The sequence below is a fragment of the Phoxinus phoxinus genome, assembly GCF_949152265.1.
Source record: "Phoxinus phoxinus genome assembly, chromosome: 4".
Lineage (NCBI taxonomy): Eukaryota > Metazoa > Chordata > Actinopteri > Cypriniformes > Leuciscidae > Phoxinus > Phoxinus phoxinus.
The window spans coordinates 14,366,507-14,380,926 of NC_136879.1; the positions used below are offsets into that span (position 1 = coordinate 14,366,507).

At 38.1% G+C, this 14,420-nt stretch overlaps 1 protein-coding gene across 2 annotated transcripts in view; it reads left to right on the top strand.

Annotated features, from left to right (window-relative positions):
• dscamb (Down syndrome cell adhesion molecule b) overlaps positions 1-14,420 on the top strand; it is a 158,621-nt gene that overhangs the window by 85,386 nt on the left and 58,815 nt on the right. For both annotated transcript variants that reach the window (XM_079609578.1, XM_079609579.1), the window contains exon 4: positions 11,921-12,067. In XM_079609578.1, the coding sequence (XP_079465704.1) occupies positions 11,921-12,067 (147 nt within the window). The remainder of the gene's footprint in view (positions 1-11,920; positions 12,068-14,420) is intronic.

The following is a 14,420-nucleotide window of genomic DNA, read 5'->3' on the forward strand; positions in this document are numbered from 1 at the left end:
TTAGGTCGGGTTCACATCAATATCGATAACTATAAAGATGGTAACTACAGTAGCATCCACATCAACACACAATATTGTTCTTTTTACTATAAGATCGCTGCAGTTTTGTGTTCTGCCGCTTTAAATGCTCGAGCTCTTGAAAGCAGGATGGATTCTGATTGGCTGTCAGTGTTTTAATTATTCATCAGCTGTTCTGAAAGTGATTCCAATGATATGGTTATCGAATGAAGTGCAGAACATTTAGTGTAAATATACACATTTTATTTCATACTGTAAAGTAAATGTAAAAACATTTAGAACTATTTCAGCAAATATTTGTTTGTGCTCCGTATTGTTTGTGCTCATTGTGATGTTGGCATAGACTGTAATACGTAGTGTCAGTGATGTCATCCGTAGGTTTCTAAAGAGCAATTTTGAAGCCCAAAGTGGGTGTCGCCATCTTGGCCGTGCGTCACTCCCGGGTAAATGGGCAAAAAGGCGTGATTAGCTGAGGTGACATGACGGCTAACAGATAGCAGACAAATGGCTAGTAGTGACAGCGGCGGCAATTCACTTGGCCACGCCCTTAATTATGCAGAACTTTAAGGCTTAATAAAATTGAAATGGATGAGTTATAAAATAAATCACCCCCCTCACAGTTGTCATGAAGGCAAAATTAGCTATAATTTTGTAAAAATATAAAAATATATTTTTACTGGCTGTAAAAATATTTTTTTCTGCTGTAAAGTTGGGCATTTTTACATTGGCGGTCTATGGGATCGTCCTTCGGAGCCCGTCTCTAGCGGCCAGTTGATGAATTGCAATTTAAGTCACTTCCGTGTTAGTTTTAAGAGAGGTTGCCGCTTGGTTGTTAGCTTAGCATCATACTAACATCAAACTCTACTGGAATCAGCAGTATGTGAATGGTGAGCTTTGAGTGAGGAGCACTATTATGTTCATTATCAGTCACTTCCAGATTCCAGGACAGTTAGGATACTGCCTTCAAAGGTTGCTTCCCCCGTAGGCAGTGAAAAGCGAGGCATCTCTCTTGATTTTGGAACAGACCATGTGAAGCCCCAGAGGGGACGCTGCATTCCTCCAGCTGTTGTATGATTCTGAAAGTGACCTTTGGTTAATGTCACACATCACAGTGTTTAATATCACTCCGTGACTATATGCCATGACATAAGAATCTGTTGTTTTTTGCTTCCTTTCCCTCATTTACGGTTGCTTCAGACCCCATCTGATCTTATGAAAATCTAAGGCTCCATCAAAAGATATTTTTGCTCACGGTAATTATCACATGTTGAGAAGGAGTGGAGGACTAATCGTCTGGAAAGGAAAGAAAAGGAAATGGTTTCTAGAGGAGCTATAGCTGAAGGCATGGCTGCAGAAATAAACTCTTCAATTAAAATTAAGTCAATTTTCACAGGCTTTTTTTTCTGGTTTTGTAATGGAGCTGACCCCATGTCTTGTCAAACTAATCTACTGATAAAGTGTGTTCCTTGAGCTCATTAGTAAGACCTGGGGAAGTTTGAGTAACTACAGTACATTCATCTAATCACTTATCAATGTGTTGCTAACTATTTCAAAATGAATTCCTTTAAAAAAAGAACAACGATTTCAAGTGCAGCAAAATTAAGTGTCAATCCGCATTGTGTGTCAGTGTACGAGACCATGGGCCAAAATTACAGTGAGTATGTTCTTCCGAATATACTCTCATTAAGCAGCCAAGAAATACAGTGTCAGAGTTTGATGTTAGAAGATGGCGAGGCCAAAAAGACAGTCTTAAAAATGCTAACAGTCAAAGAAAAGCTCAACGCGGTCCTAAAAGTGCGCACTTCGAAGAAACAGACATCGCATCATTCTTACGCTGCATCATTCTTACGCTGCATCATTCTTACGCTGCATCATTCTTACGCTGCATCATTCTGAGCGGACGTTTCGAAGAAACAGACAGGCAAGTGTGTCAGTACGTAGATGAAAAAATTTACATCTTGAAAAGGATGGGTCGTCTTATATTCAGGGTCGTCTTATGTGCGAAACAATACTGTATTAACAGCTTGCATCAGCGCGGACCCTACTTTGCCATTAAATAAAGTACTGTCAAGATTTACTAAAGACATGAGAAATTAGCAATGAAAAGCCGTGGAGAGAATAATGCAGAGAAGCTATGATATACATGGCGAGTCGTCTTGAGTAGATTATTCAAAATCCTAAATATTCTCTTATATTAATATTAATCACGGAATGTTTTAGTGCTGTATTGCAGACACATTGAATAGACATAGCATTGCATAGATATTAAATCTCAGCAATATACATGTGCAATCATGACTAGAGTGTAGGATGACTATTCATTAGGGGTGTAACGGTACACAGAATTCACGGTTCAGTACGTACCTCGGTTTTGGGGTTACGATTCAATACGATTTCGGTACAATTGGAAAAAGCTGAACAGGTTTCTTTTAATTTACTTTGAACAGATAGTAGTGCAAATTACAGTTTGTTCCACCTAGACTGCGGTATTTAGCGTCCTTGTTAGCTTGCTTACCTCCCATTCCAGAGAACACTGGTTCTAGTCCTGCTCGGAGCGGGGCAAGTAGGACCGGAGGGGTTACAATGGTGCCGTGACCCGGATAGAATGAGCTTTAGGGGGGTGAGTGGAACGGAGGCCAGCTAGTGAGAGCTGTGCAGGTAAACCTCACTCCCTTGCATTTAAGAGGTGCACTAGCAACTGTTGTCTTTAGAGTCCTTGTTAGCGTGCCCGCCTCCCATGCCAGGGAGACGCCGGTTCGAGTCCTGTTTGGAGCAGTGCGAGTAGGACCCGGAGGCGTTACACTAACAGGGTAATTAATAGAAACTGCATCCCTCTACCATTTTCCTCCAGCACGGTTCCAGTGCGGGTTCCCGGGCTTTGTCCATTCTCGAACCGTTCCGCACATTTCCACTGCAGAAAATTGGGTTCCAGGCCAGAAATATCAGTTCAACTCTGGCCCTAAAAATGTGCTAGTCTCAAAAAGAGATGGGAGAGGGGGTGGAGAAATGCTGGCCTGTCTCGTTGAGCAATGTAATAACGTTTCAATACATTGCTCTTTACATCTAAATATATAAAACTATAGGGAGTGAGTGAATTAACGGCTCCAGTTTATCTCTGAAAAGGACAGATGAGATTACCGGCAGTTTATGCCAGCTGCCGATTCACTAGAATCACTCCCGGTGCTGTAAACAGCAAAACAAGTGTCGCACTGACAAACAACATTTAGTGTCATTACGTCACCGTTCGTTGGCGACAGGCTCTAGTTCACCTGGCCGAGAACAGACTCTGGCTCCAGAACGCAAACCATTATGTTTAAAAGGGGAAGCTCACCATCCTACCCCAAATTCTTGGTGATTTAACTATTGTTCAGAGAGATGTTGGTGAACGTTGAAGGAAGAGGCTGGCGAGCTGTAAGGTACAAGAGGGAGATAAAGCTCTTGGGAAAATGATCGCATCAATCAGGTAGCGGGCTCACAGCAGATCTGGAAATAGCCAAGCTCTTGTCAGACAGACAGCAGCTGGCCAGGGAGATGGACATGCCCTCAGGCTGCAGGTAGGGTTTAACAAGCTCCAGCATAATGAAGCCATGTGTGTCATTTAATTTCCCTTCCTCTCGACATACACAAACGCATACCCTCAGTTTGCCTCTGTTTGGTCCTGCTATGATGCTTTTTCTTTGGTGAAGTGCGTAATTTCTGCACAAATAGAAGCAAACTATGGAATGGCAAAAATACCCCTCCATTTGGCATTCATTGGCAGAACAGAACCCTAAAAATCATGCCAGGTTAGTACCTGGATGGTACCCAGTACAGTATAGTCTGAACTATAATAATCTGAAGTTTTGATCAGATTAATCAATGAATATGATATGGGCGGAAAAACTTTTGCGCTCTGAAACATTTGCATCCCCCAAGAAACTTTACATTCACTCGCAAAACATTCTTTCGTAAAACTGCTGCGTTCCCCAAGAAACTTTGCATTCACTCATTCAAAAACTCTTGTAAAACTAATACTTTCCCCCAAGAAACTTTGCGTTCATTCTCAAAACATTCTCTCATAAAACTATTGCGTTCCCCCAAGAAACTGTTCACTCGCAAAACATTCTCTCGTAAAACTATTGCGTTCCCCCAAGAAACTTTGCGTTCACTCGCAAAATATTCTCGCGTAAAACTATTACGTTCCCCCCAAAAACTGCATTCGCTCGCAAAACATTTGCGTTTCCCAATAAACTTTGCATTAACTCGCAAAATATCCTCCTGTAAAACTATTGCGTTCCCCCAAGAAACTGTGTTCACTCGCAAAACATTTTCTTGTAAAACTATTGGGTTCCCCGAGAAACCTTGAGTTAACTCGCAAAAGCACAGGAATAAAGTTTTTCTCCCATCTCCCATTATTTCTATTCCAAAAGTTTTGCAACGTTTCTTGGGGAACAATAAAGTTTTGCAAGAGAAATATAATTTTAGCTTTTGGGAAACGCAGCCCTGGTAGGGAGCCCTGTAACTGGTGCTGCAGCGCCACAGTGTTTACACTTAGTTGTTCCTGCATATGACAAAGAGCCACACGTCTTCTCATAGCAGCTCGTTTTGATGTGTGCATGTGAGCATTATGGGGGCTACAATGACGTTAGCTGTCATTGTGTCTCTCTAATAATGATAAATGGAACTTATTACATCAGTGTTAATTTCCCCTCCACAGATTGGTCTCAGATGCTGATACTTATCTGGCACTGATCGAATTGTACGAGTGTAATCGCTGAGAACAGACCCTATTAAAATCCGGGGCCTGTGCATCTGATATCAGCTCCTATTGGAGGTCTGATTAGTCATCATGCACTCTACCCGCTGACATGTCACTATTCTTCAAAAAGGTTTTCCGCTGCCCTCAAATGTGCCAGCTGGAAACACAAGCATCTACACCAATCATTTTCTAGACAACAAATAAATTATACATTAATATCTACTCTACTATTTTAATGCAACCATGTATTAATGTCACCATATACTACCAGTTTTTATAATTTCTTCAGCTAATTCATATTATTTCTCTATGACCCACATCTTCACAAACTCACAAATAGCCAATCCTCCAATTAATAATTTGTGCTGTAAAATATATTGATCTCTTGACCTTGATAGAACTCAAACGAAATTAAATCTGTTCATCGTGTAAAGCAATGTGTCTTCAGAAGACTCAAATTAAACAGATTGATTTATTTTATTTATGTCTTTATAAACTTTTTGAAGCTGGAAAGTTTTGTTGAAATTTCAATGGTGGGACCGAAATCTCTCAGGTTTCATTAGAAATATGTGTTTAAAAAATGAATATAAAAAGACTTATGGGTTTGCAACAACATGAGTGATTAACTGATGACAGAATTGTAACGTTTTGTCCCTGTAATTTAAATTTATGCGTGACATAATAAATTATAGGTGACATAATTTTGTTCTACAAAAGAGCAGCATTCACAGTACAGTTATTACAATTAGCCTATTTCTTTTGTTCATATTTGCTCATGTCAATGCTCGCGATTCTGAGAGATAAAGTCAGAATTGCGAGATGTAAACTCTGAGATGTTTTGAGATCTGAATTTTTTTATTCAGTAGCGGAAACAATATTTTTTTTGATTATTTGAATTTTTTTCAGAAGTTGTATTCAGTAGCGGAAACAAGCTTCCATAGTTATGTAATCCTACATGCTGTTTTCTTTTTCTTTTTTTATGTCAGAACAATGAAGAATATGGAAATCACCCTGTGATACTAATTTTAAAAGAATTCAGCTTGAGTTGGCCTCAGTTGATTTAATTACAAAACAAACAGGTCTCAAATTGTCTCAAAAAATGTATGAATCATGCATGAATGCAAGAATCTTGAGTCAGCGCTGGTTATTTGTGGTGTATAGCAGATACGTTTTCTTTTAGCATGTGCTATGTTGCGCTAAATGCCAACGCTTAGCGCAGCAGAATATCCTCTTGTCTCTTAACGCATTCGAGAGGACCCGGTTCACTAATTGAACTCATTTGATATAAATGTGTTAATTGCTCTCGTTGAGCAAGCGCTGTAATTGGGTCATGATTGCTCTTGCTCTCCTCTTCAGTGTGCACACTTCCGCTAATAATATCAATGAAACTATCATGAGAGCTGTGCTACTGAACGCGGCTTTTTTATCGAATCACTATAAATAAGGTAGTGTACCTGCCTTTTGTCTATCCTGTGAACAGGATTCTGGGATATCCGAGTTCTTTAGAATAAATTACAATCGATTATTGCTTGTGCGTTTAAACCTAGTGGCTCATTAGGCATTTTGATTGGTCTGAAATTCACCCTGTGTGCGCTTTTGAAGTACTAGCCCATAGAAGTGTGTTGTAATCCACTGGATTTGAAATGAATTTCAGTGCTCCCGCTTTCTTCCCACTTTCCCAGCATGCAGCAGAAATCTCCTGTTGTCAGTCCAGAGGCGACGGGCCTCTGAATTCATATTTCCAGTCTTTGAAGGAGACATACACTGCTTTCTAAACTCAGGCACCCCGCTGAGGCATTGTGGGAGCACAAGTTCTCCTGGCGACATCTTGCACAGGTCCAGAAGCACTCGCTATGATGCCAGTATTCAATTAATAGTCATATATTTTGATTATTCGGATATATTGCAGCAGAAACATCACGTTTGGAATAAATTAAATTCGAGCTGAATCAAAAAAGCGAATGTTGACCACCCTAGAATCCACATTAAATCATGTGGAGAGAACGCGGTATCAGCCTCACTCCAGATGCATGATTATTTCATACGGCACATCATGCACAATGTATTTATCCTTTTGAAATATAGATGAATCATATCTGCGGCTGCCGGTCATTTTTTTGCATGGTTTGCAACAAAATTCAATAATTTATGGAGGAAATATGAGAGGCCGTCTGTTTGCTTGAATGACACAAGAGAGTAAACGCAGAGTCGTGAACAGACGCATCGCTGAGAGATGGGAGGGTTCACATCGACGGTCCAAGGTTCGATCTTTACAGCTTCATGAGCTTCGAGGTCATTTATGCACCCTGAACGGTTTTCACTGTCATTTTTCGACCAATTTCGGAGATGGTTGTGAAGTGGGAAAGGTTATTGTGTTGTGTCTTGGTGCACTACTGGGGCTTCGCTGCAAAATGAATTATTCATGCTAAGAATTGGAGAGGAGCGCTGGAAAAAGAGCAAAGACAATGAAAGACAAAGAATTTGTGAGACAAATCATGAGTAGATAAATGTGTGAATGCCACCACATCATTGCTTAAACCAGTATTTGTTTAAACATTTTCTTTATCTTTATTCAATTTATTTTGCTTTAAAAGATTGACATGTTCTTTATAGGTTTTGTGAGATTTACCCATTTAGTCCTGAAATGTCCTCCTGGCAACTCACCGATCCCAGCATGGCAGGAGTGTGTGGTGAGCGGGTTGAGAAATCCAAGTCCAGGGTTAACCAGGAACTCTGACCTTAATCATCCCTGATTAGTGCTCTCATCCCCTCAGGAACAGGCAGTCTGGATCCTGGATTTAACATTGATTAGCTGGGAACATGTTGTCCAGCCTTCTGTCACCCACGTGGAGCGTCGGCAGACAGTAAAGTGAAATATGTCGTTATTTGGTCAATTAACCTGAGTTGATATTTAGATCTTTTTTCTTGTTACCGTCTTGCAATCGTGTGCATTTTAATAGCCTTTCTTTGTCTTTGTTTTGTTTTGATATTAGTAAAACACTAATGGCTGATTGAACTGTAATTGGTACTCTATGAAAGCAATAAAGAAAATTGACAACACACACAATAAAACATGATTTGTTGGTTTAACTTAAAAAACTTAAGTGTTTGCCTTAAAATTTAGAGAACATTGAAACCCGCAAAATTGAGTTATTACAAAGAAAGAGATTTTGTTCTCTCTTTGTATTACTTTTTTTGTTTTTAAATTTTGAAGGCAAAAATGTTTCATACTTTTTAAGTTACCATCAAATCTGTTTTTTTGTTTTGTTTTTACAGTGAGGGGAGTAGGGAATTCACAAGGACATCTGTGGTAATTTCTATTGAATTTCATGGAAGCAAATTCAATATAGGCCTAGTCATGACATGAGCCACAAATAGAAAGAAAAAAAACATTATTTTATTATTTTGTTATAATGTAAATACCTAATATTTTGCCTGTGGAATGTAGGCTAGGTATTTTTGATGCGTTACAAATGTAGGTATTTTCAATGCATTGTTAGGTACCGTATGCGAGCAGTTCAGGGGCCGTATTCACAAAGAATTTTAAGGCTAAAAGTAGCTCCTAACAGGCGAATTTAGGAGCAACTCCTAAAAATAATGGGCGTGTCACTCCTAACTTTAGGACTCCTCATTTTTTTCACTAAGAGTAATTCACGAAGCATTTTAGCCCTAAAAGTAGCACCTAAGTCTGGGACAGCTTAAAAGAAGTCGAGAGGACTCCTAACTCACTAAGACCTATTCACAACGGGTCTTAAAATCGCCGCGCGACGCAGTGTATTGGAGACACTCAATGACACGGAGTTATTACAAAGACACCGCCTTAACCGTGAGGGAATACTGATTGTTGTGGATCTTGTGAGGGATGCAATAACAGCGCCAACTAATCGCAACAACCCAATCAGTGCCGAATTTAAATGTTTGATAACACTTCGCTACCTGGCAACGGGGAAAATGCAATTGTGTAATACTCTCTGTAGACCCCATATTATACGACAGTTCTTTTTCGACAAAGTTTTCCTTTGGACATTCGCCAACTCCAAAGAAACAAAGCCAGTTTTATGGATATTGCCGGTGTGCCCGGAGTGGTCGGTGCTATAGACGGAACACATATTAAAATAATGCACCACGTCAGGATGAGGACATGTTTGTGAATAGAAAGAAAACCCACTCAATACCCAGATTGTGTTCGATGCAAACTTCACAATTCTCGATGTTGCGTATCCCAGTTGCGAATTTCCCTTTTATTACGTTTTTTTTTTCAGCACCAACTGGGCCAGCAGCAGTGACTGATCCTGCGTCCAGTTGGGCTTTCTTTTCCGTTTTGGCGAGTTCATAATCTACTGTCATTCAACTATTACATTACTTCAATAGGAGCAACATTTCCTTGCTTTAAGTAGTCTATTTAGGCTAATAGGATGTCAATTAAACAAACAAGTGTTAATGCAAGTGTCATTTTTCATTATTAGGCAAGTGGCGGTTTTCATTAGGGTATTAGTATACCTTGATTTGATTTAATTTAATTCACAACTTTTCTCTCTCCCTCTCACTTTTTAGGATTACACTTCACTGGGGCCTGCACAAACATGTCATTATATATGCATTTCGATGACATTATTATTATTATTTTGTGTAGGACACAGACATATTTAGATGTCGTAATTCCATGATTTGGTGCGTCTGTTATGTTCCGCATGATGGCCCTGTCATCTAACAACCAATCACCGTGATCATTGCGAGGAAGCTCGTGCATGAGAATTGACGTCATCCATAGCAACGAAGACTCACTCTTAGTTTAGGAGTTGTCATTTTTCCTTACTAAGAGTAGGTCTGAAAGGCGTTGTGAATAACTTTTAAGAGAACACTCCTAGCTAAAATCTTTTAGTGCGATTTAGGAGTACTCCTAGTGGTAAGATAAAATTCTTTGTGAATACGGCCCCAGGTGTATAGCGCTCTTCCCACACGCCGGCATATTCAATTCACTTTAAATATAAATTCCTTTAAGTTGTGACATTGCTTTCCATATATTACACACTTTAAGTACTCCGATACCACAGTAGAAACTACTAGCCTAACTAATAAAGTTCGATCAGTGAACAGTAAAAAAGAAAACATACTCAAATTAAAAGCATAGATAAATAAAAAATAACAAAGTAAAATAAAGTAAGGTCTAACAGTGATATTTAGGTACAGAAATGTAATAATTAAATATAAATGTTTAGTTGTATGAATAAAATCAATGACACAGACAGCAGCAGGGGTTTATAGGCTGCTGTCACTTTAAGAGCAAATGCATGGATCCAATACACACTGATCTCTTTCTCAACTGTTTACATTCAGACATACAGCAACTGTACTTACGAGCATGGGTATTTTCACATAATTATGTGTGTATGTGTCCGTTCAAGCTAAAATATGGTAATACCATATAATAATAATAATATATATGTTATTATTATTTTTCTTTTTTTTTTACAGTTTTGGTTTAATTTCACTCTAGAGAAGACAATGTGTGTACTCGTGCATACGGCTTGATATTTAATACATCCAAACAGTGTGTGTGGTGTCAAAATATGTGTGGTCATGTAAATGTGTTATCAAGGAAATTCAACCGGTCGTGTATCAACACTGTCTATTCTATTCTATTCTATTCTATTCTATTCTATTCTATTCTATTCTAATACATTATATTCTATTCTATTATGTTCTGTTCTATTCTATTCTCATACATTCTATTCTATTATATTATGTTCTGTTCTATTCTATTATATTCTAATACATTCTATTCTATTCTATTATGTTCTGTTCTATTCTATTCTATTCTAATACATTCTATTCTGTTCTGTTCTGTTCTGTTCTGTTCTGTTCTGTTCTGTTCTGTTCTGTTCTGTTCTGTTCTATTCTGTTCTGTTCTTTTCTATTCTAATACATTCTATTCTATTCTATTCTAATACATTCTATTCTGTTCTGTTATGTTCTGTTCTGTTCTGTTCTATTCTATTCTATTCTAATACATTCTATTCTATTCTATTCTATTCTATTCTATTCTGTTGTGTTCTGTTATATTATATTATATTATATTATATTATATTATATTATATTCTAGTCTAATACATTCTATTATATTCTGTTCTATTCTATTCTATTCTAATACATTATATTCTATTCTATTCTGTTCTGTTCTATTCTATTCTATTCTATTCTATTCTATTCTATTCTATTCTATTCTATTCTATTCTATTCTATTCTATTCTATTCTGTTCTATTCTGTTCTGTTCTGTTCTGTTCTGTTCTGTTCTATATGTCAGATCAAACGTCTCTCTTGAATGTGAAAGTGTGCAAGCTCTCATCATATATGTCACTGAAACAAGGCCCACTTACAAAACACACCATGAAATATCTGTGAAATTGTATGATCCTCAGTCCCACAACACAGCTCAGCTAATCTAAGAATCATGCTTGAATTTCCTTTCTAATTTTAACCTTTTCATAACAACAGCGCACAGATGCGTTTCCCCAGTTTTTCCATTTGCACTGCTGGTAGCGGGTCTCAGACAACTGCATGTAAACTAGGAGCTATAACCCCCTCTAGGGTATCAAATCCTGGACTCTCGTTTCTAACTAGGTCAATGCTTGCTATAGCTGCAGACTCTCCGTTTCTCCTGTTCTGTCTCTCTCTCGCTCTCCTTTCAACCCCGGCGCACCGCAAGATCCATTTCTCATCTCGTATGCATCAACATCACAGTCATTTGTGTCCATTTACGCAGTCGTTTGACTGTAAGCAATATAATCCTGAAAACAAATGAATGAGGTTTCTAGAGCTAACCGTCGTAATTGTAGCGTTTCTCCGGCGGTGTCTGCGTGAACTGTAAGAATGGCTGCAGTTGTTGAAAGCTTTTCTGTTTCAAGCTCTGGGCGACTGACTGAGCGATCAGCTCGGCTGCAAAACAGTCACGTCCGATAGTTCAATACTGCGCTCCCTCAGGTCTGCCAGCGCTGGCTTCAAAGAGACATCATGTGCGGATTCTCTTATCTCAGAAAAGCCATGAATGTTTTACATACATTTGTTTTTGATGGAATATATCGGGTCAAATTACATATATGACTTTAATTGGGGTTATAGCAAGTCTAACCACAATATTTTGCTCTTTTTTTTCTTCTCCCCAGGATCAAGATATCTTATTACATCCACGGGGGCCTTGTATATTCTGGATGTGCAGTCAGAGGACGCGGTGAATATTTATCGCTGTACCACGCGGCACCGATACACAGGGGAGACCAGACAGAGCAACAGTGCCCGACTGCTTTTATCAGGTGTGTGTTGCTGACACGACTTCTCATAAATCAGCAGATGTACGCCAGGGCTTCATGATCCAGTCCAAAAATCATATGCCAATTATTTACCAAATAAAAATGTATACCGCAATACGGTTAAGTAACAATGTATGAGAGAGTGTTCTACAGTACGGTTTGAATATAGTCCAAAAGTGCTCATATCTGGAAATATTGATATATTTACATGTTTCCTTCATTTTTTGAGACAGAATGATCTTTTCTAATAATTTTCAACTGATTACCCGCGATCATCAAGCACCGTTTGCCTGTGTTTTCACTTCCACGGTCGCTGTTATGACTCAGAGAAAGATGATTTTTGTCAAAAATACACAGAAATTAATAAGAAACTGTTTTGTTTTTTAGAAAGACTATTTATAATAGGTGGATAAATGTATATTGTGATCAAAGCGATATGAATGGGAAAGCCATGTAATGCCAGAAAAAAGCCTAATAGTGGCTGAAAACAAACTAAAGAATAATGATGAAGTAATAATTAAGATTAGGTCTCATAACCGTGTGCAAGGTTTGTCGAGTGAGAACAATAGAAACAGACAAACAATAGACTACAAGAGAGCAATATATTTTTTTATTAGCCTTTTTTTTTTTTTGGTTCCTCTAAAAACACACATGACGTGGTCATAGAAAAGGTTTCATAAAATTAATTTGTTTATATAAAACATTCTCAGATTTTAAATGAAGCATGACCACTTGTGGACTAAGTTTTTACACTACAGCCACACCATTTTATATACATTTCAAATATATATTGTTCATATTTTTATGTTTGTTATCTCCATATTAATAACAGTCAGAGTAATTCTGAGGCTTGACCTGTAAACTCTCAAGTGTTTGATTTCTCTGTGTCTATTCAGAATGACTTATGAGCAGCATCCTTTTTTATTTGGGGGGAGAGAAGGGGTTAAAGGGCACGAGTCACATGATGATGAAAGTTTTAGTCAACAAATACTTTGTTGGTACTAGAAGCAAACAATTCTGTTAATGTCACAGTCGGCCAATTAAAACATATTTGATGTTTATTATACAGGGATTTTTGACATGGCAAACCAGTGCAGTCTAATGAAAAGTCATAAGTATTTTACCATTTGATGAATTGGTTACAAATTTGTATGAATTTGTGTGATATCGCTCGCATGTTTTTGTACAATCTGCTTGAGGTTTAGCTTTAGGCGTTTGGTTATGGTTGGCCCTCATGGTGACACTTTACCTACAAATTATTTCAGAATCAGATTGTTTGAATTTATACCAAATCACAGATTCATATAATATTAACACAGCAAAAAAAAAGTCATAATATTTTTGTCTTGTTTTCCATTACAAATATCGATAAATTCTAAAATCAAGATACATTTTCATGACAAGGAATGACTTTTGATATTAGATTTTTTTTTTTACAAAACAATCTTTTAATACTTAAAACAAGAAAAAATATGTCAATGGGTAAGAAAAATTATATTTGAATATGTTATTTTTTTTTCTTACTCCAGTTGCATATATATATTTTTCTCATTCTAAACAAACCATAAACTCGTTATTTTTTTTTTCAGAAATCAATACTTCATGGGTTGGATGCCCCAATAATGATTAAATTAAGCAAAGATTAGGATTTTTTTTTTTATCTAGGTGTGATGCAGCCCTTAATTTTAAACACAGATTAACAAAACATGGATTATAAATCTAACCTGTGATTAAAAGTTTCATTCACGGTCTTTATCATTTGCTGTTACTGAGAGACTGTCAGAAATCAAGCAGACAGATAAAACATTGCAGCAGCGCTTATGGATTTCACAAGCCTGGAAATATATTTATTACTAAATGGATATGGTAATACGGTAGCATAATTTATAGGAAAATAAAAAAACAACAACCACAGGTATGATTTGCGGAGTGACAGCGCCACCCTGTCCATTTAATGGATGCCCTGCAGCGAGACTGCTCATGAGTCGAGATATGTCCAATTGCAGAGCCTCAGTGGCATATGTGACAGCAGTGTCCAGGCCAGCGGTCTCAGAGCTGACGATTGGCCAACCGGCCCCCACCACTAACCCTAACTTCCCTAAGCTTCACCTTAGCAATCCCTAACCCTAACATTAATGAGGCTATAATCTCCACCCTAACTTCTGGCTTGAGAATGCTGGCCTGGCACTGCTGTCCTGAGACCGCTGTGACGTGTGGCGCTGGACACTGTTGCATGAGCCTCATGTGAAGCAGGAGAGGCTAGCACGCCGCTCACCTCATCACCGCTGCTGTTAAAGTATCAACACGTATCTCTCCTTCACTCTTTATCTGAGGTGAACAATGGATCAACGTCCTG